This window comes from Diachasmimorpha longicaudata, chromosome 12 (assembly GCF_034640455.1).
Source record: "Diachasmimorpha longicaudata isolate KC_UGA_2023 chromosome 12, iyDiaLong2, whole genome shotgun sequence".
NCBI classification, from domain to species: domain Eukaryota; kingdom Metazoa; phylum Arthropoda; class Insecta; order Hymenoptera; family Braconidae; genus Diachasmimorpha; species Diachasmimorpha longicaudata.
Genome location: NC_087236.1, coordinates 6,322,706 through 6,350,540, shown reverse-complemented (window position 1 = coordinate 6,350,540; position 27,835 = coordinate 6,322,706). Strand labels below are relative to the sequence as shown.

General features: G+C 40.3%; 3 protein-coding genes across 4 annotated transcripts in view; 2 read left to right on the top strand and 1 right to left on the bottom strand.

Annotated features, from left to right (window-relative positions):
- The first annotated feature begins 8,805 nt into the window (after positions 1 to 8,805).
- LOC135167824 (dihydrolipoyl dehydrogenase, mitochondrial) lies at positions 8,806 to 11,532 on the top strand. Its single transcript, XM_064131404.1, has 6 exons — positions 8,806 to 8,995; positions 9,202 to 9,490; positions 9,641 to 10,007; positions 10,095 to 10,439; positions 10,543 to 10,634; positions 10,724 to 11,532. The coding sequence occupies exons 1-6, from the start codon at positions 8,957 to 8,959 to the stop codon at positions 11,113 to 11,115; spliced, it is 1,524 nt and encodes a 507-aa protein (XP_063987474.1). The 5' UTR covers positions 8,806 to 8,956; the 3' UTR covers positions 11,116 to 11,532.
- A 241-nt stretch (positions 11,533 to 11,773) lies between these two features.
- Positions 11,774 to 27,835, top strand: part of Spg (sponge) — a 29,082-nt gene continuing 13,020 nt past the window's right edge. The window contains exons 1-4 of one of the 2 annotated variants that reach the window (XM_064131330.1): positions 11,774 to 12,033; positions 16,792 to 16,875; positions 17,165 to 17,358; positions 18,027 to 18,175. In XM_064131330.1, coding sequence (XP_063987400.1) covers positions 11,997 to 12,033; positions 16,792 to 16,875; positions 17,165 to 17,358; positions 18,027 to 18,175 — 464 coding nt within the window. In that variant the 5' untranslated portion in view covers positions 11,774 to 11,996. The remainder of the gene's footprint in view (positions 12,034 to 16,791; positions 16,876 to 17,164; positions 17,359 to 18,026; positions 18,176 to 27,835) is intronic. The other variant, XM_064131331.1, reaches the window with a different exon arrangement.
- Inx3 (Innexin 3) lies at positions 18,293 to 26,926 on the bottom strand. The gene is made up of 5 exons (XM_064131434.1): positions 26,664 to 26,926; positions 22,008 to 22,189; positions 21,252 to 21,676; positions 20,656 to 21,051; positions 18,293 to 20,330 (listed from the first exon to the last, which is right to left on the bottom strand). The coding sequence occupies exons 2-5, from the start codon at positions 22,168 to 22,170 to the stop codon at positions 20,124 to 20,126; spliced, it is 1,191 nt and encodes a 396-aa protein (XP_063987504.1). The 5' UTR covers positions 22,171 to 22,189; positions 26,664 to 26,926; the 3' UTR covers positions 18,293 to 20,123.

The following is a 27,835-nucleotide window of genomic DNA, read 5'->3' as shown; positions in this document are numbered from 1 at the left end:
GGCCTGAGCCTCAGGTGAACGATTTATTATTGCCCCCACCTGCGACAACAAACCGAGACCTCCACCTTCTCTTTTTCCAATCCGAGGTTTATCCCTCCCTTGATATTCACCATTTTTCACGAGTTGTTTTGGTGGACAATTCTGTCGTGGCCCCTGGATCGGTTAATGTGGACATTTTTATTTTTTTTTTATTTGAGTACAGGTTTATTCGATCTCCGAAAGTGGTTGTCTTCTCCATGTTCCCCATTTTTCACCTGCTGTTCAGCCCGATGACTTCATTCTGGGGAACATTATTTTATTTTGTGATACTTTTCAGCGATCGTTGAGAAATTATTACGCAATATATTTTTGCGCGATAAAATTATTACTCCGGGTCCGTAAAATTTCACTTTTCGGACGGTGGGATGAAAAGGGACTTTACAGGCTCACATCCACATTCATGAACTTTTTTTAAAGATTTTCCAAGAGGTAGGACCGCTATTCCATCGCGAAAAATCGTTTCTCTCGGAAATTTTAAACCGATTTCGTACGAGGTTTTGCCGGCTGGTGCTCGGGTTTATTTTGATGATTTAAATTTCGAGATTTCCATCCCCTCAAAACAAAATTTACTCGGCAGATCGGTCAGTTGTTGCTTGAGAATCGGCGACAAATTGCTCACCCGGTTGTCTCGATTTTCCCAGGATTTTACGGTGGTCGTTTGGTTTCATCGGCGACTCCCGGCGCTTCGGGCGTTTTCCGATCGCTATTCCCACGGGTATGTGACAAACATTGACCACTATCGCACCGCTATCCATGTCGTGATAATTGAACGGTGGAGGCGTTGGAGTATTTAATGAAACGATGGGGAACGGACGATCGGCTGACACGCGATTGCTGACACGAGCGTTCGGTGATGATATCGAGTCATCGGTGGAGAAAAGTGTGGAGTTGCAACAAGTTAAATGTTTAACTGGGTCTCTGTAACGAGGTCATTAGCCTAGAACTTGGGAGATGAATGAAGAGACTGAATTACCAATTTTTTTGCTGGGGAAAAAAATCGGCAGAGGAGGAAAGAAAATATATTAATTAAATTCATCAGGAAGATTTTTCTTCATAAAAAACTGATGGATTTGAGTCAGATCTATTTGAGAGAAGAAACAATTTGTTTAGTGAATTAACTTAATGAGTAATTAATGGATAATTGCGGGCTTTATTGTCTCGTCCGAAAGCCTCACGTTTTTTTTTATTTCCCAAGTCGTCAAAATCCTTTTTCCTCGTCGTAAAAAAATGTAAATAAATGTAATGTAATGTTTCACTTAAAATAAGTAGATTCTTGACTTGAAGGAGGGGAAATAATTCAGTTGAGTCACTGAGTCTAATGTGGATTGAGCGTTAAAATTTTAATTATGCGATACTTCAGTGCAATTACACTTAAATGAAGTAAAAACTTCTGATTGAAACGAGAAACTCTGTCATCGGTGTCATGAACTGCTCGAAAAAAGCACGTCAATCAAAATTTTATAAAAAAACCAATGACGATGGTAAATCATTGAAGTCTGTCATGTCGTAAAAATAAATAAATTGGAATTTAAGCTTTTTATTAATTGTTGCGTTTTGTTTTAACAATTCGAGACTGAAATACCCGTCGCTTACCCCTATCACTCATCGCCCTGGATAGTGCTATCAATGTACACAATTATCACCGCCTCCATCGTATCTCCATTCTCCAGAGGCATTCGAGTGCCTCGAACATGACGATAATTCACCTTTTTATTTGTTTTCCATTCCTCGGGTATGTGCTTGTGCGTCTCAATGACCGGTCATCAATCAACATAATACAAAATCCACGAATGGGATGTGCACTGTTGTTGTGCATCGGCCAGCTTTCATCGCCGTTTGCGACGTAACTTCCGGCCACGAGACAGGAAAAAAAAAACTCTCACTGATTCGTGAGGCTATGAAAAAAAATTTTAACATCAAATTTTGATTTTATAGTCTACACTTTTTCAAAAGTTATTGCATACGTTACGCAGCAGTCATTACATCATTTGTGGTTATATTTTTATGCCATTCGAAGTGCAATGACTCAGCAGACGGAGCTGTATTTTTTTTTACGAGAAAAATGAGATTTTTCGAATTTTGCCACTTTTCTGCGTCACAATTCGATAATAAAATGATTGCAGGCTCTTCCTCGAGGACTAGACAATACCTTTCGGTACGTCAAAGTAGTGGACGTTGGACGGGGATATATCGATATTTTTTATCGATATTTCCAGTTTGATTTCGATTTTTTTCTAATTTTTTTCGGAATTTTTGTGGTACGACGGGAGAAACAATTTTCCCGCGTAAATATTGATTGAATGTTCATTTGTTAACTATATCAATTCCCATAACTCGGATAATATCGCCGGTCTCCGGTATCGCGAGCTCTTGAAGACGAGTAAACACTTGCGTGACCGGTCGCGGTTTCGAGGCAAAAAAAATTTGAAAAATCCACTCAACCACACGCTTTTACGTCAACGAATCGTCTCTCTCTCTGTCTGTCTCTCTCTCTCTCTCGCTCTCTCTCTCTGTCTGTCGCTCTCTCTCGCTCTCTCTCTCTCGTCCCTCTCGTGAGGACGACTCTTCCCAGGATATACTCCACGATAATCAAAGCCGTGCACGTTGGATGCGATTTCATCCCAGCGCATAATCTCGAGTATTTGCGAAACGATCTAACCAGTGGGTTTCGCTGCTTGAGTAACCCACGCATGTACTTGTGGAAAAACCTTCTACTCATTAGCATAATCATAATTTTCTCGGCGATTGTACTCACGAGACAATCATTCGTGTGAAGATGAAATGAAAAAAATTGACAGGGGCGGGGAGGGGGGAATTATGTGCGTAGTGGAGTTATGAAAATTAGGGGTTTTTTTAATTAACTTCAGTGAGGAGGAAATGAAGTCAAATTTTTTTTGAGAAAATTGTTCACGAGTTTTCAACGAGCTGTTTCGTAATTTATGACTGAACTCTCGGTTCTAATGTTTAACTCGCATTGTACAGAATTTTTTTATCGTGTGTATATAATTATGTAGAATATTCTTATGTGAATGTATTTTTAAAAATATTTATTTCCAAATAGACATATATATTTTGGATAATTTGTATAATTCTTTCTGTGTAAATATACATTTTTCAGAGGGGAATAATGGTGTGCTGATTGATGAAAAAATTAATTTTTCCTTAATTTAGGAGTTAAAAAATTCCATCAAGTCATAAATCATGAGATGAAGCCGCGTCTCCTCCTCAGGCATCAGAAACGATACATTTGAGTAATTTAGTTTCACTCCAAACGGCTCAAATCACAAACCATGAAACTCGCGTTTTGCTCTCACTGTCCTCCGTGTTAAATCTTGATTTTCCCGCTTCCTGAAGCAATAAGTGGACTACTGGCCTGCCGACGCACATCGCGATATATCGGGCCTATCGTCCATGAAAATTTATACCCCAGTTTCACCAGCGTCCGAGAAATGACTCCGATAATAACATTTTACGGTGGAAAAAATATTCACCTGTTGAGGAACGAAAGCCAGGTGACGGCAAGTCCCCGCTGATTATTTAAAAAATAAAACACTTGGACTCTTTACATCATAATCATTACGATCCCGATGGCTGGGGGCACAGTAACAAGTTACATAAATGTTTGGGATGCTAATGTCAGACATAATTAACATCGGGGGGAAAATAAATTGCGCATTGAGGGCACTCGGAGGGGAAATATATTTGTTGGATTTGTGAAATGGGGAATTGTGGATTGAGACGACTGAGGAAGTTTAGAATGTGTGAAGCGTGCTGGGAGTTTGATGAACCTAATCATTATTAGGAGATATTACATCTTAAATTACGTGTTTATGTACCCGATTCTCCTGTTATTCATCATCTCCGCGAATTAAATTCGTGAACTTTCCAATAATTATCTCTCTGCGGACACATTTGATGGAGGGAATCATTCGTCATCGTTCAGAAACATTTTTAAAAATTTATTTCGTTCGAAAATAATAGAAATAATGAAAGACAAATCGACCCTGCAATTCTCATGATTTATTTCTCGACTCGGCAGTACATTTAATATTATTTTTATAGCTCTCGTAATGAGGATAATTTGGCAGTTGCATAATTTTTATGTTTTCGCGTTATATAAAAATAATATTCTCCTATTCACAACTTTTTCCGAAACCTTTCGGTTTCTTTCCTTAATTTCGGATGTTTAGCTTAATTTTCGGCCCTGACGAGCGGAAAAATACCGCTCATTACGACCTTTTGCTGCTAAATATTGCAGATGATTGAGTTACGATAGCTGACGGATGGCTTCCAGCACGAAATGCCAACGATCACGTGTCCAAACAAAAATGGACATAACGACCTGACCATGCAGGATGTCTGTTATCCATTCCTATCGTCTCTTTGTTTAAACTCAGTGACGCAGGCACCGCTGTCAATGTCAGGTAGTCCTGACCGATTAATTAAACCCCGTCGGCCCGGGAAATAACGAAAATGGGAGAATTCCTCGGACGTGGCTGACGATATTCAAATGCACAGATGCTCGAGGTGAGTGGGTATTGTTTTAGTGAGGATAATGCCAGTTACATAAGCATTGAGAAATATTACTGGAATTAAAATGCTGACCGGGTACGAATCGCCTGTCAATGTCGCGGGTACCAGAAGCCGGCGGATTCTACACAAAAAGACATTCGACATTCGCCACTCGATTAATTTCAGGCATCAAATTTTTTTAATTAACAAAATACTGGACGGTATGGATTTGTATATTTAATACTCTCTCACCCCCTTCCCCTCCCCCCCCCAGGAGTTACCTGACCGTTTAATTTTTAATGAGGCGGCCGGTATTTTCATTTTATTGCCGGGGAAAATTGGGAAATGGATTATCGGAAAAGTTGAAGAGTCACTCAAAAATGTGGAAGTTAAAATTCATTTAAAGACCTGGATCGTAAAAATTACTAATGAAGCGGCTGTTAAACTGTCATTATTTCCCGGCAGTGCAGATTATGGCGCGCTGAGAAAATTCTTCTGAAAAAAATAAATTAGAGGATCGAGGGCCGGAAAAATGGAGGAAAATTCATAAATTCATGAGGTAAGGTTGAACATGATTTAATGATTCAATAAAATACCGGATGATTGACAATAATTTGAACTGGCAAACGTCCAACTCTCCGGTCACGATCTCATAATTTTCTCTTCATTTTTTTCGCGTTCCATGACATTTCTCTGTCAAATCTTCCGCATTCGAGGCACGTAGACTGTCGTGGTTTCGTTCACGTGCGCATCCCATTCTGCCCCGGGCCCGTATTATGCAAGAAATGCATCGACTTCCCTGAGGCCACAGGGAGTAAAAAAAAATTTAATGGCGGAAAGAACCGAACTTACCCAAATTCCTTCGTCATTCGTTCTGTTTCCCTCGACGTGATTATTTTCCGATGTCATCGATAAATCGATTCCTCCAGAAACCAGCGAATCAGAATGTGTTTCATGAATTCAAATTTGCCCCTCGAAATGTCCTCGAATGATAAAAAAAATATTTGTGATGTTTTGAGTGAAGTTCATCGTTGATGAGCCTCGACCGTAATTATGCACTCAGGGTGTCCTTCAGTGAGTGAAAAATCGTTCAAAGCGTCGTACAAACTCATTAACTATACGCCATTTCATTGTATACATTTTCCCCCCGCGGGGAAAAAAAAAATGACGAGAAATTTTTTTTTCTTTCAAAAAAAAATTGAGGGAAAATTTTCTTTCATTTGGAAATGATTATTTTTTAAAATAATAATAAAGAATAATATTGTAGTAATGGGCTGTCCTGCGAGGAGAGGAAGAATCAACAGGACAGCCAGAGCAGAAAGAGACCGACTCTTTGGCACTGACCCACGTGCTACCAGGGTAAACGGGTTAAAGTGCCCATAAACAATTCAATGCGTACGTTCCTTCAATTCGCAATTCGTATTTCACATTCAGTCTGGGGTTCCCCGCAGTACCTGAATTCGAGTGGAGTCCCACGTGCGCCGCGAAAGTCGTGGCCTTCACTCCACCAACAAAAACGAATGACAAAACGTTAGAGAACAAAATTGAGAGGAGTCATTAGACATCATGAAAAGAATTAAAAGACAAATTGTCGTTCCGTTGTGTGAGAGAGAATTTTACTGAACCGGGAACTGGAATTTTTCTGGAGTGTGACGCATGAAATTTCGGAAGAATAAAGACCATCATTAGACGTCAACAGTCTAATGCCTTTGGTGTCCAGTTGACCATTTGGGATAATTAATAGTGAGTGTTTAAGAAAGTTTTAAATAAATTAGCTGTTCAAATAAATTATTTCCAAAGTCAACGGGTGAGAGTTCCGTAAATGATCGTATCATCATTTACCAGTTTTTCCAGCAGCTCATTATCTATTTTTTGTAGAGATATGAAAATTTTCTTGATTGTGAATGAGTTGATCTCCGCCCGATAGTTGAAGAAACAAAAAATGTGCGCATTTAATTATTTATTTATCGACGCTCGATCTGCGGAAGATGTGAGGGATATCCCGACGGTGCGGCGCTGATATTTTTCGGGAATTTATTTTGTTTACGCATTTTTTTAAATTTTTAAATGGGGAGGAGGGGAGAGCTTCGAAGGACCTTGCGCCGGGATTATACTCCCTTGATCCATCCTTCAACATGCAACGATATTTCCTGTTTTTTTTTCTGGAGTGCCTTGAGCTCTGCGCATGAATAAATCAGACGAAAACTTTGAACTCACGTTGCTCATGATGAAGTACTAATTATGTTCTGTTTTTGCTGCTGGATGAATCGGCCGTTTTTATCGCTAGGGTCAAACTCACCTGAGTTCTATCGTATCCGTTTTTTCATCCTCCACATCCAGAAATATTCTGGAAAAATTGTTGACTGAAAAAAATTGAATTTGCGGACTTTACAAACAATTCCGAGACTTCAGAGAATTTTTCCTGAGCCCCAGGGAATAAATGTTGAAGAACTTGATTATCTTTTTTACCACATTTTCTCTTCAACAAATAATTTTCTATAAGAATGTAATGAAGGTAGATACCCACACACTAGATTTCTCAATAGATTTTTTCCACGTGGACGTTCTGATCAAGTGAGAATGCAGTCACTGTAATTCATATCTCGGGAGTAAACTGGTGAGGTGTGAGTATTATACCATATTTGTAAAAAAAAACTGGTAAACCAGTTCAACGATGAATAGTTCATGGGGTGAACTGAAGGACAACGGCGTGTGGCCTTGATTGATCTTGGGACAAGGATGACGTCTTTCCGAGTGTGATCTTTCCATGACTTCTTTTCCCAAAAGGGAGGGAGAAAGAGAGAGTGACAGCATTGAAAGTATTTTTCAATAAAAAAATTCATACATTTGAAAAAAAAATTTCCCGCGGTTTCCGCAGCCGCGGAGACGTCACTCCAGGAGCTGTGAAGCCTCAGTTTACGGCCGAGTGGCAAAAAGGACGTGATCCCTGTGAAAAAATCAACGCTCGTCTAATTGCTGTGGAGTGTTCGCCTCGAATTTTTTCTGCGATGGGAAAAAAAACCTGTTAATAAATGATATGTGAAAGTCAGCAAATGGTATCGTCTGGAGGGGAGTTTGTTGTGCTCGGTACCTTCGTCTTTCTCGGCTCGTCAGCTTCGCCGTTTTCCGTTCTGCACCAGATAACAAGGAACATTCGGTATGCTTCATTTGTCAGGGGTCATCAGAGGGAAATTGACGTAAAAAATGAGCCCACAGATTCGTGACTATTTCCGAGGAGGAGATTGATATTTGGAGGGACTATCTGGATGATCTGGTGACCCTCAGTATGGCATGATGTTCAACCTTGAATTTTTGTAATCATTTGGGGGAAGTTGCAATCGTACTTTCGGCCAGTATCGAATGTTTTTTTAATGTTGAGGGGCTTTTCGACTGAAGTGGTTATTTTTTTCTATCCCGAGGATGCGAGAAATGTATCTCGAAATTGATATAGAGTTGATAACCCCTCGGGGAGATTCAACGCATTTTTTTATTTTTGGGGAGAAGTCATCGGCGATATTCCAACGCAATTTTATCTTCAGGATAACTCAGTATATTTTTTTGTAGTTTGTATTTTTTTGACTCAAAAGTAAAGAGAATTTTCTTGCGGATACAATAGTTTTATCTCTCTGCTCACATAATTACGTGACATTGTTTCATAATGGGAATGATGAAAACTCAGACAGATCGATAAAAAAGACGGAATTAATGTCACACACTGACAATGTAAATGATGTTAAAATACTCGTTTATAAGCTCTTTTTTTCCCAACTTTTTTACCCTGAAATTCCAATGAAGTCCGCCGGAATTGCGCAGAATATTCCGCCAAGATTTCTCGGTATTTTCCTGCTTTTTTTTCCCCCCGATAATTTCCAAAGTCTGAAAGTCGGAAAATGGATTGAGAATGTTCCCGTCATCACAGAGATGCGCCTACAATGTTGTTTCCAGAAGTTATTGTTTACTCCGAGAAAAAATGCAATTAAACTCAACAATAAATTCAAAGAATCAAATCGAAATGAATTTAAAAAAATACTTTTGTGTAAAGCATAAAAAATCATTTGATAATACTTTTATCCCCTGATGACATAACAATTTTTCGGCGCGATGTGAACAACAGAATGAAAAGTGAAAATATTCCCTCATTTGAACACTCACCGGCATCTAGCCCTCGCCGCCCGAACGTCGGTAAAACAGGACAGTCTTCCGGAGGCGAATCACGTCACCTACCGCACGATCCCCGAAATAAAAAGTTTTTTCTCGAGATCTGGAAAACGAATGAGGATTACGAAACGACCGGAGGACAGAGCGAGAGAGAGCCAGTGCACTGACTGCCCTTTGGTGTCTTGATTTACCTCAGCGAATCCTCTCTCCCTGGAACCTCAGCGAAAAAGTGTAAAAAATCACCAGGATGCAGGCGAATATCTGGAGCATGATGACAACAGTCAGGGTGAGTCAACCATTCATTCAACGTCTCTAATTCCCTCCCAATGTTGAAGATAACCTTCAAGCTAACCCCTTGGGCGCCAGATGAAGGGCAAATGCCCATCAAACTCCAAAAATAATGACCAAATAACAGGCGAACTGACGTCAACTGTCGATGGACAGATCGTTGGATCAATTCATCTGAGGATGGTAATTTTATTTCGTCAATAGCCTGCAGTTGTCAAACGTGTCGTCAACCCCACGATATCGGCGATGCAGCAGAGGAGGTACGCCAGCTCCATCGATGCTGATGTCGTGGTCATTGGAGCTGGACCTGGAGGTTATGTTGCTGCTATCAAAGCAGCTCAGCTTGGGATGAAGACTGTCTGTGTTGAGAAAAATCCAACCCTGGGAGGCACCTGTCTCAATGTCGGCTGTATCCCGTCGAAATCACTTCTCAATAATTCACATTATTACCACATGGCACATAGTGGGGACTTGAATAACCGTGGAGTCGTTGGTGAGGATTTTAATTAGTTAATAATTGGGTGGATGATGCATTGAGAGAAAGAAGAATGAGGGAGGGCTCTCCCAAGTCGGGCTTGAACCAGCGAATCGATATATCGACAAAATTGTGGTTCCAGAATTATGTAAAAAAATATTCTTGCAGTTGAGAACGTTAAATTGGACCTCAGCAAGCTTCTGGAGCAGAAGGACAACGTGGTGAAAGCCCTGACGGGGGGAATCGCCGGTTTATTCAAGAAAAACAAGGTCGAGTGGGTCAAGGGGCATGGGAAGATAACGGGGAAGAACCAAGTGAGTGCTCTGGGGCCTGATGGATCCGTGGAGACAACTATCAACACCAAAAACATCATCATTGCCACTGGGAGCGAGGTAACTCCCTTCGCTGGGATCGAGGTGGATGAGAAGACCATTGTCTCCTCCACGGGGGCTCTCTCATTGAATCCAGTCCCCAAAAGACTGATTGTTATCGGTGCTGGGGTAATTGGGTTGGAATTGGGATCTGTCTGGCAAAGGTATCACCAATTCATTTTAATTTTTCAATTATTAAGAAAAAACATCCCAGCTTTCCAAAGACAGTAATAAATTATTTTTTTATCAAGGCTGGGATCAGATGTCACAGCTGTTGAGTTCATGCCATCGATAGGAGGTGCAGGAATCGACGGAGAAGTGAGCAAATCCCTCCAGAAGATCCTCGCCAAACAAGGGCTGAACTTCAAACTCGGGAACAAGGTAACAGCAGCTGAGAGAACCAGCGATGGAATCAACGTGACTATCGAGGATGCCAAGGATCCCAGCAAGAAGGAGACGCTGGGCTGCGATGTGCTGCTGGTCTGTGTGGGCAGGAGGCCCTATACTCAGAACCTGGGGCTCGAGGATTTGGGAATTGAGAGAGACGAGAAGGGAAGAGTGCCGGTTAACAACAGATTCCAGACTGTGGTCCCCAAGTGAGTTAAATATTTTATTTTTTGGGCAGGAAGATTTTAAATAATAATTTGAGTCCTAAAATGCTCGTCCTTCGAATCTCCGATTATTTAAATTATTTTTTAGCATTTATGCAATTGGCGATTGCATTCATGGCCCCATGTTGGCTCACAAGGCTGAGGATGAAGGCATCATCACAGTGGAAGGCATTGCTGGAGGTAAGACTTGAAAGATCTCTCCTCTCGAAATGTCCCAGAGTAAATAAATAAATAAATGAAATGGCAAAAAAAATCATTTCCACCACTAGGTGCTGTTCACATCGACTACAACTGTGTTCCGAGTGTCGTCTACACCCACCCAGAAGTCGGTTGGGTTGGCAAGACAGAGGAGGACCTCAAGAAGGAGGGAATTGACTACAAAGTCGGTAAATTCCCCTTCATGGCGAACTCCAGGGCCAAGACAAACCTGGAGACCGATGGTTTCTGCAAGGTTCTGGCCTGCAGCAGCACCGACAAAATTCTGGGAGTCCACATGATTGGGCCAGCTGCTGGTGAGCTCATCAACGAGGCTGTCCTCGCGATGGAGTACGGCGCCAGTGCTGAGGACGTCGCCAGGGTCTGTCACGCCCATCCCACCTGTTCTGAGGCACTCAGAGAGGCCCATCTCGCTGCCTACTTTGGCAAACCCATAAACTTCTAAGAGCTCGTCGAGAGATACAAACGAAAGAAAAGTGAAAGCCATCTTTTAGCTTTTAAACCCCTAGTCCGAAGAGAACTGTGAGCAGAGACGAGAGCCTCATTGGATTGTGAAATAATTTTTTTACTGAAAGAACGGGTGAAATACGACAATTCTGGGAAAAATATTTGTGTTTAATATTTTTCATTACACTTTCATATCCAGTAAAAAAAATATAAATATCCAGTAAGAGAAATCTCATGCAAATCCCAATTGGAAAAATTCACCGGGCATTGCACTTTGGCTCAGACCCGTGAGATTGGTGGGTTGTAAATAATTTGAATAATGAAAGAATCGTTGATTATTTTGAGACGCCGATGGCACTCGACTCTGTACGATTGATTAATTGTATTTATTGAAAATAAATTGGTTCGGCCACGAGATCATTGATTATTTCCTTTCAAAAACTCATAAAAAATAATGCCCATCCCTTTCATGACATAAGATTCTTTACAACAATTTCTTCACAATATGTTCAATTTGTCATAAAAAAAATGAACCCCATAATTCAAAGCTCGCGCTCCTTTTACCGCAATGGTCTCCAGCAATTGCATTTGAACTTTCCGCCGTAGCCGGTCACGTGACGCTCTCCCCCTTTGCTGTCGGCCATTGTTGCCGGCGAGTCCGCTGGAAACATCAACACGAAAACTGTCGAATGCGGCAACGCTGGGCGCTCACAAACAGTCCAGAGTGTGGCACATCGTCGTGCCCTCATGCCCATCAGCAACACACCCAAATGTATCATTTATTTCCGATAATCTCGTGATGTGAAAAGTACCAGTGTCATTAAAAAGTGCCCCGTCAACAATGTAACTGTGAGTGAATGAAGAAAATAACCTCCAAATATGTGGACAACAACTAAAACAACAAAATACGGAGTCGGTGAGTGAGCGCTCATGACTTCAATTTCAATCATACCCGCATTAATCTCATCCCCTGTAGCTGTCAGAATCCCCTCTGATTCCCCAGAGGGCTCAAACCTCCCCCTAATTTCAGTCTCCAGTTTATTTGCTGCCATCTGAGGACGACAATAACCTCAAAAATGGGGAGAAAACCGAAAAAATTGGGAAAATAAAATTGATCAGAAAGATCGTTGACGAAGATTTTATTTCATCTCCCTCATGGACTCGCTGAATTCCCCAAACGCTTCAGCACGATCTCAAAAAAGAACGTGCTCATTTAAACCGTAGGCAACTTGACGCAAGCGCTTATACATTAGTGTCTGTTAGTTTGCTCCATTCATCCATTGATCGTATTCGAGTAGAGTAAAAAGGACCGGGGGGATTTGATAAGACGACGGGTCCAACTTGCAATTGGACGTAAATAAACTAGACTCCCACCATCATCCGGATGCCAGGGGATTATGAACCTTGGGATGTAAATAAACACGGGGAAAAATCAAGAACGCTCCGGTTGAAATTGGAGAATGAAAACAATTGAGGAATCCAGTGAATGAATTGAATGAGCAATTAATGAAGTCCATTCATCAATTGTCGATAAGACATTTTTCGTTGGGATGGAGATGTCTTCAAATTTTTATGGGAATTTTTTGGAAGGTTTTTTATCCAAAGAATTTTTGTCCACATCTTCACTGGTTATGGAATTATGGAGATAATGAGGGGGTGGATAACGGTCTGTTATCAGGTCCTAGGGTTTAGGGAGCTCCGCGTGCACTAGCCCTTCAATAACCCCTGGGATGGGAATAAAAATTGAATGAAGTCTATTCATCAATTATTGATAAGACCATTTTTGTTGGGATTCAGTTATCTGGGAGGAATTTTCATGGGAATTTTTTTCTAGACGTTTCTTATCCAAACATTTAGGGGGTTGATAACATTCCGTCTTCGGGGACCTCCACGTGCACTGCATCCTCACAATAAAAATAAAATTCTAGTTGAATGAAGTCTATTCATAAATTGTTGGTTTGACATTGAGTTAAACATCTGGGCTGAGTATCCACAGAATTTCATGAATGAAACTATCGATCTCATTTACGGTGCACTCATTGAGGGATCTAATCCGTGTGTGCATTATGAGGGAAAGTAGAGACGAGATAATTGAAAGGATCAGGTGGATCGAGTAGTACTTGAAACTGGATCCACTTAGGGCGTATTATGCCTTTGAATGGGTGAGAGAAAATACTCGACACGTCTGGCCCATTTGTTTCGTTGCTTTTCCCAGTTTATGACTCTCAATTGGATTAACCAGTTATTGAATATCTACGGTGCACCTGTATTAGTGACAAGTCAAGTTTCTGCGGACGTTGATAACGACTGCATAGATAGCAGTTGTTTTTTTTTTGTTGTTGTCAGAGTAATAATGAAGATGGGAGGACAAGATTACCCACTTCACATGTGCCATTTTTGTTCGCAGCGGTGATGGCCGATTATTATGCATTTGGAGGAAGGCTGAATGACAAAAAAATCCATTAGTGCAGGAGCTTTTGGGTTTTTATTTCGCTAGGGGGAATTTTGCGATGGGTTTTCGCTGAATGATGTCCCCATTGGAGTGGGGAACCTGATGCGTGGCACATGACATCTTTGTTGATTGAAGCATCATTTGGGGGAAGGGCGATGCTGGGGGAAATGACGAGGGTTTTTTGGGGGCTGGGGACATTCTGTCGAGTTGCAGTGCTTTATTTCAAGGCTGATTCATCGATTGTTGATAACATTTTTTTATTTTCCATGATTAAATACAATTATTAACTCCATGACTCCTCCAGCTTCGATACCAGACTCTGAGTCGAGTTTTTATCATGACATTTATTTTTCCTCTCGATTTTTCCCTCAAGAAAAAAATCAGATTCTATTGACAAATCGTTCATCCACCGAATCAATCATCAACCAATCGACGACCGCGACTCATTGTGTCACCGCAGAATTTTGTATTCAATCCATGAAAAGTGAAAAAAAATTGTTTGCAGTAGCTCCCGAAGGGCGAGACGGAAATTCAATGGTGGGATTTGATATTTTTCTACTATCAGCCACTTGTTTCAATCGATTGCACTTTCATATCACTCCGGAGTGGCACTCGAGCATTTAATAAATATTTTCTGACGCTTATGACTCGACAGTTGAATTTAATTGGATGCAATTTTTTCACGGTTTATTTCTGCAATGTGGCTGGAAAATACTGCTTACTGGGGTATTGCATTTCATCCAGGAATCAGGTGCCTCGTCAGATGATGGGTAATAAGGACGGAGAAATGTGAATATTTTTTTTATTCCGCTTCATGGTGAACTCATTTTCTCCTCTGGCAATTTCTTTCGTTCCTTCTTTCTCCTCTCGTATTTTTTTCTCCAGTCATATTGCAGAGGAATTTTTACAGTTACTCTCAGCATCCATTGGCACGGTGCGGGTTTATGTCCATCGACTTTTCACTTGGAAATGCGAGCAGAGAGAATTTTTTGTGGGAATGGGGAGTGGGTGAATGGGCTGGGAATTCTTGAGTAGTCGTAAATAAATGTGACTGAGATTATTGAATTTATGTAATGGTAATATTGATGTGGATAGATTATTGGCGCTGGGATATTGATCATCCAAGATCGTTCGGTTTAATATGATCTCTTCTATCCACCGATTTTTTTTATTCTCTACTGTTTCCCTTTGTCGTGGGATCTCCAATGAGTGATGGAAATTTACAAACGTCCAGTCGTGCAGAAAGCACTGCATTGTCAGTGGTATTTCACCCATGAAATATTGATTTTGTTAGGAATTTACACGACATTATTTGTAACTAAAATTCAGAGTGTCTCGTGGTTCTCGAGCTCGTTGAATTATGCAGAGAACGAAATCATAAATTTTTCAGGTTTAATTATTCACAAGATGGGGGGAAATTTTTTTTTTTGAATATTTGTTTACGATGGGGGAATATTTACGGTGATCTATCGTTGATGGACTGTTCAATTTTGACGACAAAATTTATTGTATTGGCTGCGTTAATAAATCTGAAAAAAATTGGGAAGTCGATTTATCTCATGTACAATCACAGAAAAAAAATCGGTAACATGATCGACGATTGTGAGGGTCTAGATCGTGTTGCCCTCATATATCAGGTGCCCACCAACCCCTGATATCCATTCACGTATGGATAATTTATCAATTAGCTCGACTTGATATTTTCTCATAAAAATTAAATATTAACACATCCCATAAGATACGTCTAACAACCATCCGGCAACAAAGCCCTCAAGTCCTCACGTTACGATCAATATAACCCGCCATCACTATGTAATACATTGTGTCGAGTACCCAACGATTTTCGTGGCACATTGTTTACGTCTGGTCGAGTCATTTGTTGCAGGCCTTCCTGCGCCTCATCCACCCACCCCATGCCCGTATATTACGGTTCATTCATCCCCCTATTTGCCTGCATCTTCGTCTCCTCCTCCCCTTCCCCACCCCTCTCTAGCCTTCAATATTCCCCCTCGCAAATGTTTCATACCAAAGTAGGGAAGCTATTGATTCGATTCCCCGGGAAATTCTGGGAAAGTTGGAGGAGAAGAAGAAAAAAAAATGTGCTAGGGGTTGGAATGAGAGAAGGGGGACCTCAACGTGTCGCTGGAGATCCTTTGTTCCGGGATATATGGATAATGGGAGAGCAACCCTCACTCGACATTCACTCGTGAACTCTAACGTGTGAACTTCGCACTTTTATGTACCTACACACACAACCGGATGAATTTTACATATTAATTGTTCTTGGGGGGATTGGGACGACAGGTAGGGGTGGGTACTATTGTCTGGGGGGCATTGTGGGGTTGACAAATTAATGGGATTGAGGAATAATTCGTCGGGAATAATTAATTGTCGTGAATGGGAAAATGCAGAAGGACATATGCAATGGTTTTATGCAGATTTTGAGGAAAAATGGTGTTGGGAGATTTAAAAAATTCATTGAATGTAGTTAATGGGATTGAGGAGTGGGAGAAATGAAAAAAAATTTAACAGCAAAAATAACAGTAGCAAAATAAAATTAATTCAGTTATATTCCATCACTTCAATGCAAAATTACTTCCAGTCAATTAAAAAAATAAATAACGACTTCCTGTCCCTTCTGTTCACCAATAAAAAATTATGGTTAACAGCCCCTGAATCCGTAAAATATAATCCATAACTCAATAATTATCCCCTCAATGAAGCGTCTGCCGTAAAAAATAAATATCGGAAATCGATGAATTAATGGGAGTGCAATGAAAATACGCGTTATTATTTCATATGGGTAGGAACACGTGTTTTAATGCACCAACCGCTCGTCGAGTCACGCACTGAGGCCTTCTGTGGACAGAAGTCACCAAGTAGGTTTCTCGTTGAAAGCAGGATGTTGAGTATGATACGCTAGAGAGAACTATCCAGCCGCACACTGATGTTACTCTTCACGTTAAATACTCATTGAGATGCATCTCGCGTTGTCTCTCACTGTACCCGTCGGACCGGAAGTCCCTGTCATACGCACATTGTCGCACGGGCATCCGGTTAATCCCCGTTTTAGTGACGAGAGAATTCCACTGAGAAATTTTGAGCTCAGGATTTTTTTTTGCGAAACCCCGAGGGTTCCAAAAAATGTTTTTTATTCGGTGAGGAAGGGGTGTATCGAGAGATTATTGGATTTTATTGGTATTTTTTTTTGTTTTGTTTCAGCCGTTTATAATTGGCGGGGCGATACGAGGTATGGGCTGCCCCTGGAGATTGGCGAGACGGTGCAGATATTGGAAGAATGTGCAGGTAACGAAACTGAGGGGAAAAGTGGATGGAAAATATTTTTTCAGGGAAATTTTAGGTCACAACATAATAAAAAATCCGGAAAAAAATTTTTCTGACGATTCTCTAATTTGTTCTCAAAATAATGAGAGTATTTTCCATGTGATTCTTTCAAATTAAATTGAAGATTTTCCCTTTCTTCAGTATAAAAAAGCTCAGACCCCCTTGGATATCCTGAATCGTAAAAATAATATAAAATAACGTCTCCCCAGTTGGCACTAAAAATTAATGTAAAAAAATTTCCCTTCCAAAGACTGGTACCGCGGCTTTTCCACGAAGAATCGTGCAGTGAAGGGCATATTTCCAAGTTCCTATATTCACCTAAAGCCATGCAAAATAGAAAACGAGGGCCTCTTCGAGTCCGTTATACCCGTCGAGGATCCTGTGGTGAGGGAAGTCACCCTCGTACTACGAGAGTGGGGTTCTATCTGGAAACGACTATACGTAGTGAGTATAAAACGTCTGCCAACAATTTTTCTTCACTTTTTTTTTTATCACGCTCGTTTTTACCACTCTTTATCCACGAGGTTTTTCTTTGCTCCGTATTTTTTTTTCTCGTTTTCGTGGACGTTTCACTTCATTTTTTGTCTTCGTTGGAGCATGCTTTGTATATTTGGCTTCATCCTTGCTTTTTAATTTCGCACAAGTGTTTCACTTGAGACTTCAAGCTTTTGTAAACATTTCTGTTTTTTCGGCACTTTCACAGTTTTTTTTCAGAATTTTTTGGGTAATTATGAGGCAGAGTTGAAGGATTTAATTATTAATAAAAATTCTAGATTAGGGACAACTGATATATTTTTTTAGCAATTTGTTAAAAGAAAATACCTCTCCTAACGGAAAATATTTTCCAATCTCACGTGATTTTTCTCGCCCGTACAATCTCAACTTCTCTTAGTATCGACCTGCGAGTCTCAGTGCCAAGCGATGTGAATTTTCCCAGAGTGAAAATCCTCTGAATCACATCCACTGTGCCTTATCTCGATTCACCATAAAAGCACATGCACAACAACAAAAAAAAAAAATTTATCTTCGAGACTCGATGCAACATGAAATATCACATTGGACTTTATTCAACAGCTCCACTGACTCATGCACAATGTATCCTTTGTCAACAGGAACGGGAGATATACAAATTCAACACACTCAGAAAAGTTATGAGGGAACTTTTGGAATGGCGGAGGCAATTATTGGCTGGTACACTCACCACAGATCAAACGCGAGAGCTCAAACTTCGAATTATCAACAAAGTCGATTGGGGAAATCGGTGAGTGGGTCAGATTATTTCAGGGAATGTGCATGATTTTTTTGACAGGTGCATGAACACTTCGCAGAGAGATATCCCAGACGATGGTTGGATTTGTGGAAATGAAAATTAACACAATTTAATCCTTAAATATTTCATTACATTCCTATATTTTCATCACTCAAAATTCTTAATATCTACTTTAACATATTAGTATAAATCTAAAAAAGGCAGTTCCACCTAATAACTCAATTCGTACTCACTCTCGTCCCTAGAACATATCACTTAGCTTCATGCGTCGATTTCTACCCAGACGACTACCTCGTGCTGGTCATAATACGAGTAATAAACTATGAATTGCATATTCAAGTTGAATCGAAAGATAAACCATTTGTCTATATAAAATCCTCGTTAATTCATCGTCTCAGAGCTTTCATCTTTGAATTCAATTCAACTACGAAATTCACACTCTTCGTAGACAATTCGAGTTTGAGAGGCTTTTTTTTTGGATAATTTAACGATACGTTATAATGAGATCAGCAGCGATGCGACTAAATCATTAGTACAATCTTATGATCCCCTCGATTGGATCAGAATCTCTTAGTGATTTTTTTTATTGTCTCATCTGCTAAAATATTATTGTTCGAAGCTCATGAATGAGATAATCGTAACCCACTTCCATAATTATCAACAATTTCACGTGGAATTATTCCATGAGTAATTTTTTTTTATTATGAGTAAACTTTTAGACCTTCGCTGCTGAACTGAAGAAGTAATAAGCCTTATTTAAAAGATAAAATCATCGAGGGCTAGATGATTCAAAGTATCTGACGAATCCTGATCATTATCCATTGAATCATCAATTCCGTTTGATAGAGTACAGTGTCCAGGGGCAAATCCGATCACAACTCGCAAACACTCACCGCAATGATATTCAATATCGCCAGTTTTCTATTGGCATTTGAATAAGGTTACGGGGGAGAGCAATAAATGAATGAGGATAATAGTTAACTCAAGGACGGTAATGAGATGGAGCGATAACTTAAGCTTCACTAATTTTTTTTTTTAAAACACTTGGCACCTTTGTCTTTTTACTTTATTGAGCAACTAACTCCTAGTCTCTAATGATCGATGATTAGCGATTTATTACGATTAAAAATATGTCGTGGAATTCAATGATTACAAGTTTATGGAACACGTTTTATGGCGCCCTGGACGGATCATGCACTCAAATAGTTTATCATATTTTCAGTGGAGATTTATTGGCTTATTTTTTGTCAATGCGAGACATTTATTTATGTAATTTTACCAGTAAATCATAGATCCTCGAATAAATGGGGTTGAAGCGTGAGAAATATTATTAAAATTGCAGAATCATACTTTTTGAAAATATTCGTGCAAATATTGGAGTATGTCCGGTATTTATTCCATTCATATTTTTAAGAAAAAAAATCATGCAGAGGCTCGATAGCGGTATTTTTATTTCGATTTTTGTTCATCGGATTCAGTTGTTCGCTTTGCATGAGGAATCGATTGAGTCACAGCCCACTGATCCAAAGCGAATCGACAATAAATTTGCACTTTATTTTTATTTTATTTACGTTGAAAAAATCCTGCACATCTATCATTTTACAACTTTATTAAATCATTCGAGCATTGCACCGTTTGTAACGAGAAAAAAAAATAGAGAACACAAAAAAAAATATCGTAGAAAAAAATTATGAATGTTGCCGTTGAAATTTCTAGGCCTGGCAAGTCAAGTAATTAATAAAATTGAATAAGAAAGAGTTTCAGATACTCTCGGTTACGCTAGGAACTGAGCGGTTAATCTCATCAGGGAGGGAGGAGAGTAATGATTAATTATTGATTCAACTCACGTTGATAGCGCAACCTCATTGCATTCGAAGGCACCCTAACGTGTTTATCACAAATAAGGGGAGGATAATTGAGGGGGAGGGCTTATGAGGGTTTAAATTTCTGTATCTTTCGAGTACTTCTCGATCTCCGGGTAGATCGGTGACATCTCGAGGGTACTCGGGGCTGATGGAACTGATGCTGGGGAAGCACCACTGCTCGAGCCGACGTGCAGACGACGGCACAGCTCGTCCAGTACCTCGCTGAAGAGCATCATGTTCAAGTTCTGACCCAAAAGGTGGATGAGGAGGAAATCACCGACCTGAAACACCCGGATAATTATTTAATTTGTTAAATTCCGCATCGTGTCATCTTGGAAAATATGTTTTGCCATTTAATCCGAAAAATTTATTTCTTCAGTCCATCAAATTCTCACTAAAAAAAAGCCGTTCCCTCACTCCCACATCCACTAATTCCAGAGGCAAAATTTGCATCAACTCCAGATTTTATCTGCCTCAGCGCCTCGTTAAAACCCCAGAAAACTTAATTAAATTCCTCTCACCCCCGCGAATTTCCATAAAATAAAAATACGAATTAATTCCGAGAATTAATTCACTGGCATTCACGTGATAAAAAAAAAAACTCACCTGAGTCTCTCTAACGAGTGAACTGGCCCCGGATGACGTGCTGAACTTGAATCTCTTCTTGAGAATGGCCTCCCTCGTGCTTGGCAATAGAACAACAGCCATACTGTATAGCAATGCCAGACCAGACATGGCAGCAAGTAGAATAAACCAGAACCACAGGAAAATATATATCTTCTCATTGAGAATATTCAATGCAAGAACACAAAGTGCATCGAGCTTCTGAATGGTTCCAGATGCACCAAATTTGTGGAATGTGCACTTTGTAATTCTGGGAAAAATCTCAACCATGGGATCACTTCGCTGCTCTTGATTCATGTTACTGAATTTAACCACTTCGGTTCCATAAGTCAAGAACGCACCGCCGAGGAAAGTATCGACGAAGAAAATATTTCCAACCTTGAAGGGAGAAAAAAATCTCATTAGGGAAAACTTGAGACGAACTTCAGACGAAAATTTCACTTCGTTAAAAATAAAAGTTGAACAAATGAAAAAAAATTCTCGACTGAAGTAAAAAAATATTCTATTTTTCATTTTTAATTCGAAGAGGAAAAAAATTACTGAGAAAATTTAATTAACGAAATGAGGGAAATCCTTACGACATTCACGAAGTTGAGTGCCTCACAGAAGAAGTACCCAGCAGCATAACTATTGTGCAGATGAAGTGTGTCCATGATATACTGAACAAGCTTGGAGGCTTTGGCCTGTCTCTCCTGCTTGGATTCGACCATTGCCCCACGCATACCTTCAGAGATCATCCTAACTTTGCCCTCTTCCCACTGCTTCCACATCCAGTGGGGTACGTAGAACAGTAGCCCTTGGAAGAAGAGCATGAACGGTACCCACTGGTAATACGAGTGGTATTTCTTCTCGCCGGTGTCAGTACCAAGTCCTGGATGAGCAACTTGGGTTCCAACTTGCTTCATCTGATTGGCAGGGAGGGTGTAGGTGTAGGTTATCCAACAGAAGGTGTTTATCACATGCCCAGGGACTGCAGAATCAGCTATGCAATTTATTGGGTCCCCTAGAACACCAATTCACCGTATTTTAATTGATTCAGAAGTGATTATTGGCATTAGGTCTAAAATTAAATTAATTACTGAATATCTGCGGATAATAGTTGATCTATCCGCCAGGCCATCGTAAATAATGACTCAAGAGAAAGTGATAAAGCCGACTTGACGACTGAAATAAATCCCGCGATCTCTCCGACACATGTAGAAGAGCAAACAGGTGGTGAACAGCTTGGAAGACACCAGTGAAAACTTGCATCACTGTTATTCATAAACTTCGAGTTCGCAGTTTATCTTGTACCCGGGTTTTAAAAAAAATCCTTTTTAAGCTACTCCACTTACCGATCAAGTTGTTGGCTGTAACGATGATGCAACAGGCGAACAGAATGGCCGATGTAATTCTGTAGTGCGCCCTAAAGACTATATTATCGATAATGGCCTTGTCTATGAGATACCGCACTTTCACGAAACCGGCCACGGCCGATACAAGACCGAACACCGCCATCCTGGATGTGCCTCAGTGGCTGTAATGAAAGTAAAACAATTGTTGTGACAAAGAACAAAAAACCGCCTAAATAAATTTAGTGGGGATAATAATAATAGGCGGGACAACTGCGTGAGGAAATTGGGAAATATTTTAGATGGAAAATTGGGTACAATTATTATTTAGATTTTTTTCCGTGAAGAACATTTAATTTAATGACCGGCCAAGTACATAGAGATACTCAAGGACTCAACCTTCTCAGTTCAATACTTATCTGCCGATAAATCCTGGAGAACAATGGAAATCGTGGGAAATTTACGGATCGAAGATTAAATGCGTGAGAATTCCAAGGAAATGACGGAGTTGAAAGTGTTCTTGAATCCCACATTTCCCATAAATTCAATAATTTTAACAATAAAAATAAAATTATCTTGAGATGATGTTCCCGGCTCCGACGAAAAAAAAATCGCAATAAAAATTTTGCAATTTCCCTTCGACGTCGGAATAATTCATCAAAAAGTCATTTCGAAGTCGTCTTCGTTCGAAAATAATGTCACGAGTGGAAGAAAAAAAAATGGTGTCACAAGACTAACAAACTCATAGCGTTCTTCATTTAAACTTTTATTAGTCAATTAATCGAGCGAGTCTGTGACTGCGCGTGCCACAGCGACGAGGAGGTCAATCACCAACTTGAGAAGAAACGAGTCAACAGTTGATTCACCCCGGATTTTCTCAGCCACTGGATTTAACTCCGGAGAAACTTGAATCACCGGTTCCAGAGCTACCGGAGAACAGCGAGTGCTTTTTACTTGCAATTTTAATTTCTCCTTTATTCGCGTCCTGCGGTTGGAGGAGTCCAAGCTCCTCAGGTATTGGGTTACAAATGGACAAGGCCAACGGTTCGAGTGTGAGCATTTACTCAAGTGTGGCCTTCTGTCTATTCGAGTCAATTGAGGCGAATAAGTAATGAGTATGGGGATGGGTTATTCTCGGCGAAGGATTATTCGAAAGCGTGGGAAGATTTTTCGGTGATTTTTTGGGATTCAGGTGGGGTACCGTGAGTTCTTTGACCCCGAGGGACGTTAAGTGCCTCCATAAAAGTCTTATCCGCAGGAATGAATGAATTTGGAGATTATTTTCAGTCTTGATCTTCCACAGGAATGTTATTTCTTGTTTCAATTCTGAATTTTGTGAACGTCATCCCCGATAAATTTCAAATGGATATAAATCCTAATGTTTTACAAAGCAATCAAATACTGAAATTAAAATCCCTCGTCAAAAATAATTCCTAAATCAATAAAAATTGATGAAACTGACAATCAAGTGGATTGTCTGAAGAATTCCACGAGAGTAACGAGACCTCGACGAACTCAATTAAATAAATAAATTATCAAACTCTCCGTAAGAAGAATTCTATGAAAGAGATTCTTAAAAATATGACTGCATCGGGGAATGAATACCCAGAGTCAATTAGCTTCCAACGATTTACCCACTCACAATGCTTCCATTGAAAACAAAACCTTGGGATGGAGAGGATTGATTTCTCAGTGCCATCAATATCCTCTCCAGACGACTGGAGGCCAGTCCGGGGGACAAATAACCCAAGTCTCGAAAACAGGAAAAGACGAGCGATGGAGGGCTCATTTCCGGAGGCAAATGGATAAATCCGAAATTGATAATCTCCATTGGCTTGACACACGGGAATTGTGTGACTCTTCACGAGAGTTTGAGGCCACACAGGCACGCGCTCCAGCTGGAATTCATGCCGGATGAGTTGAATAATGGTCATTCACTGACTGAGGCCACTGAGGAGTGTAGTAATCGCGAGTAATGGGGAGTAGGGCTTCAGTCACGAGGTGCCTCATTTGCCTGGTACTTCTCTCAGTTATTTCTTCCCCAAAAAATCTTGAAATAAGACGAAACGATTTTTTATTGCATTAAATACCTAAAATTGAGAATAAAAGAATTTTGAAATTCACCAGAAAATGACTGAGGCCATTTTCTCCCATAAATTTTATGAAAATTAAATTGTCGACGACTTCATTCACATAATGTTCTTTTAACATAAAATATTTCCGTCAACTATTGAACGATTGTCCTAACCACCGCATAAATATCTCCACGAACCGCAAGACTTTCAAAACCACCGTAAATTGGTGTCACCAGGAATACGTTAAACAATCCATAACCCATTGAACAAATAGACAAACAAAAACTATTTAACGTGCGTCATGGTGACCCTGACTCATGTTCAGACCTGAGCCTCTCAGGGAATGATAAATGCATCACTCGAATGTTTCGAACGACAATTCACCCGGGTATTCATAAATCCCCACGTGATTTCCATTTCTCTACGGTGAAAGGACAACGATCTTTCGAGTAGAGCGTGTTATGGCATTTACAATGTGTAATCAGCGTACAGTTAGTTCTCCACATCGCCTGGAGGGTCTCCAATTTTTCCAACTCCCCCAGACGCTTGTTTCGAGCTAGGGAAAAAAAAATGGGAGAAATCGGTGGAGATCGTTATATGGGGAAAAAACACGTAAAACGGGTTTTTCGACGGCATTCCGTTGCCCTGAAGCTGCCAAAACGAGAACAATGAGGGACTGGGAGATCTTCACGTGGGAATAACAACAGATACGCTTCGAATACTCGACACGGGTTCATGCATGAGAGCCTGCGTGGGTGCAAATCTTTTCCAGTTAAATTGGAATTTGAAATTGGAGAAACGTCAATCAAACTTTCGAGATTAAACTGATTTCAACAACGTGAACGGAAGCTATAGAGTTATGATAAAAAAAAATTCCCTCATTTAATGATTAATTGTGAAACAGTTGGCGGATTAAACAAAAACGAAAATACAAATAATTTATTTCTATAGTGTATATTATTTATTTTTGAAGTACTGAATTAATTACTGTTGTATTTTTCAATTTTATTCATTTATTTTTCGTGGTACACGATCAGTCAACTGAAGCCTATTTGCACTAGTTTTTTTTAGTTGAGGCTTGTTCCTCTGACTTCATATAATTGTTTCCAATTGAATCGGAATTAAATGAGTCCCGAGGCCGTCATCTTATTGAAGAATTAACTTTTGGGATATTTTTTCTCGATGAACGGAAATATTTAAGAAAGATAAAGAAGAAAATCTTGACATTTAGGGGAGAACGTGGAAAACATTTTAATCTTTATGGTCGTTATCGTGGGTTTACACGCGCTATCATTAGGAGACCGTTGTGTCCAGGTGTTAGGGGGATCCCGGAAGTGTTTCAACATTTCTGTGGATGAGAAAATTTTGGGAATTTTTAGGTACAAGAGGGGATGGATTTTACGGTTCATCTGTGTGGGGGAGCTCGAAACTGGGAGGGCTGGAGAAGAATGACAAGGGGGATTTTTTTTAGAAAAGCTTTCTCTGTACCTCTTGACTCCAGAAATAACTCCTGAAGAATTTGAAATTAATTTTTCTGTCAATTGGTCTCGTAAATGAAAAATGTCAGCCCAAATTTTGCCCTAAAGTTCTTCATATAATATTTCCAAGTTAACCTGAAGCTCACCTTCAATTCACCTCGGAACCTCACGACATTATCCCACAGATATCTCCAAAACCGGTAAATTAACAAAAAAATGTGAAGAAACCTGTTTTGTAGATAACAAAATTCTCCACAAAAAATACTTTATGACATTTTCCCCTAAATCTTTTCCCTCCTGGAATATTTGCGAAAAATCTCTCCGATGCATCATCTCAATCCGAACCCTACAGACAATCCTAAACTGTCAAGAGACATTTCATTCCCCCCTTCAAACCCATCTTCCGCCATTTTCTCCTCCCCCTTTCCACAGACCATTCCAAATAACCTAAAATTTCCCCGAATTCCCATAAAATCCCCCAAAGCACCTGAAAAAACTCCACGACCTGAACCTCTAGTATCACTTCACCCAGGGAAAGGTGCAGTACAATCACTCTCGAACCCAAAAAGGTGTCCGGAGTGTGGGAAGGGAACGGCAGTTGCCCACACCATAACCGTCTTGAAATGCTGGCAACAGCGTTAGCAAAACCCAGACAAGATCCCAACGTTGCCCCACAGTTTACCCAGCCCCGTAGTCCCCCCAGCACCTCAATAAACTCTTAATTCCCTCTCTAACGATACAAATGACATCCACATGTCCATGTTTAACATTCAGAGAGATAAAAGTCGCCATAAAACTTGGGGGGAACAAACGAAAGCACATTGTGGCATCTTATCAGACAAATTGTGCTCTACTTCCACATGACGATCTTCACTTCTTCAAGGCCCTAGTCTTCAACAAAACTACACGAGGTCGTCCTGTTGTTGATGGTATTCAAGTATCACATGTTTATCACGGTAGCTGCCAGAGCTCATGATTTTTCAATTCACAAAATTATCCCTGAACCCCTCCGGGAGTCAGATTGAGACAATAGCACTGGGTAAATTATGACTAAGGGAAGGAGAATTGTTCTCCTCGAGCGGAGAAATTCACACTCAGACGCTCACCTAATCCTCAATGAAACAATCCTCGTTTCACACTCGTTCCGAAGCTTTTTAATTAATCCACTGATTCGTCGATCGACTGATCGAATTATCGATTGTCAGGTACTGACTATTCACTCGGTATTTGGGGCTTTGTTCTATTTAAGCTCAAATCAACCGATTTTTAATTGAATATTACAAGTACGGGACGCGCGTCGCGCCAACTCAGGGCCCCGACAGTGCGACTCGCTAGCGACTGACTCGGGGGTTCACTCACTCACCGCTCGGGCTCACTGTCGGGGCCCCACCACCCGCCATATTGTGGCCGGTAGAGAGACGAGGGAATGACGCTGAGGATGGTGAGTCCGGGTGCACGATTTTACGAGTAATGAGGGGGATTAATTGGTGCGGGGGGGGGGGAGGGGAGGGAAGATGTTTGGGGTTTTTCAGGATTTTTTGGGGATTTTTTTTACGCTAGGGGCCGCGGGGGGAGGGGAGACTCGGTCGGTAGGGCAGGGAGACAAAGACATTGTAACTGCACAGCTGCCGTATTACTGGCCTCGTCGAAAGGTGAATATTACGGATCGTAAATTGAGTTCATAAGCGCAGCCATTATTTCTGAGTTATTTCGTAATATTTTATATCGACGCCATTTTTACCTTCAAAGCGGGGTAATTGGTCAACCTTAACGTCTATTTTTTGGGTCATGTCCAGAGGTTCTTCATGCTGTGTAGTTTACGACCGTATTTATTCCATCACGTGACGTGAAAATTAAATAAAATTAGAGTTCAAGTGAATAAGGAAGTTTATTTTATTCAAATAAAATTCTGCGGATGTACCCAGATTGTCTATTAATAGACTAGACATCGGGGGAATATCTCTTGAACTTTCAGATAAGCAAACTATATAAGTTATGATAATATTAATCCGATTAAGCACATGTTCGTGAATGTAAGCCCTCATCGGAGCGAATGTCTCGATAAAAATGTTCAAGATTCTCGCGAAAAATTAAAAATTGATTGAAATAACTTCGCTGGATTCCAGGAATTTTTTTCTCATCAAATGCATTAATTACTCGCTGCTAATTGAGTCACTGAGTTCATCTGAAGTCAACGGAATAATTTTTTCCGTCGCATTGTTCATTCCCCGATAACGATTCGATAATTAAATCATTTAATTCCAGACATGGCTGCATT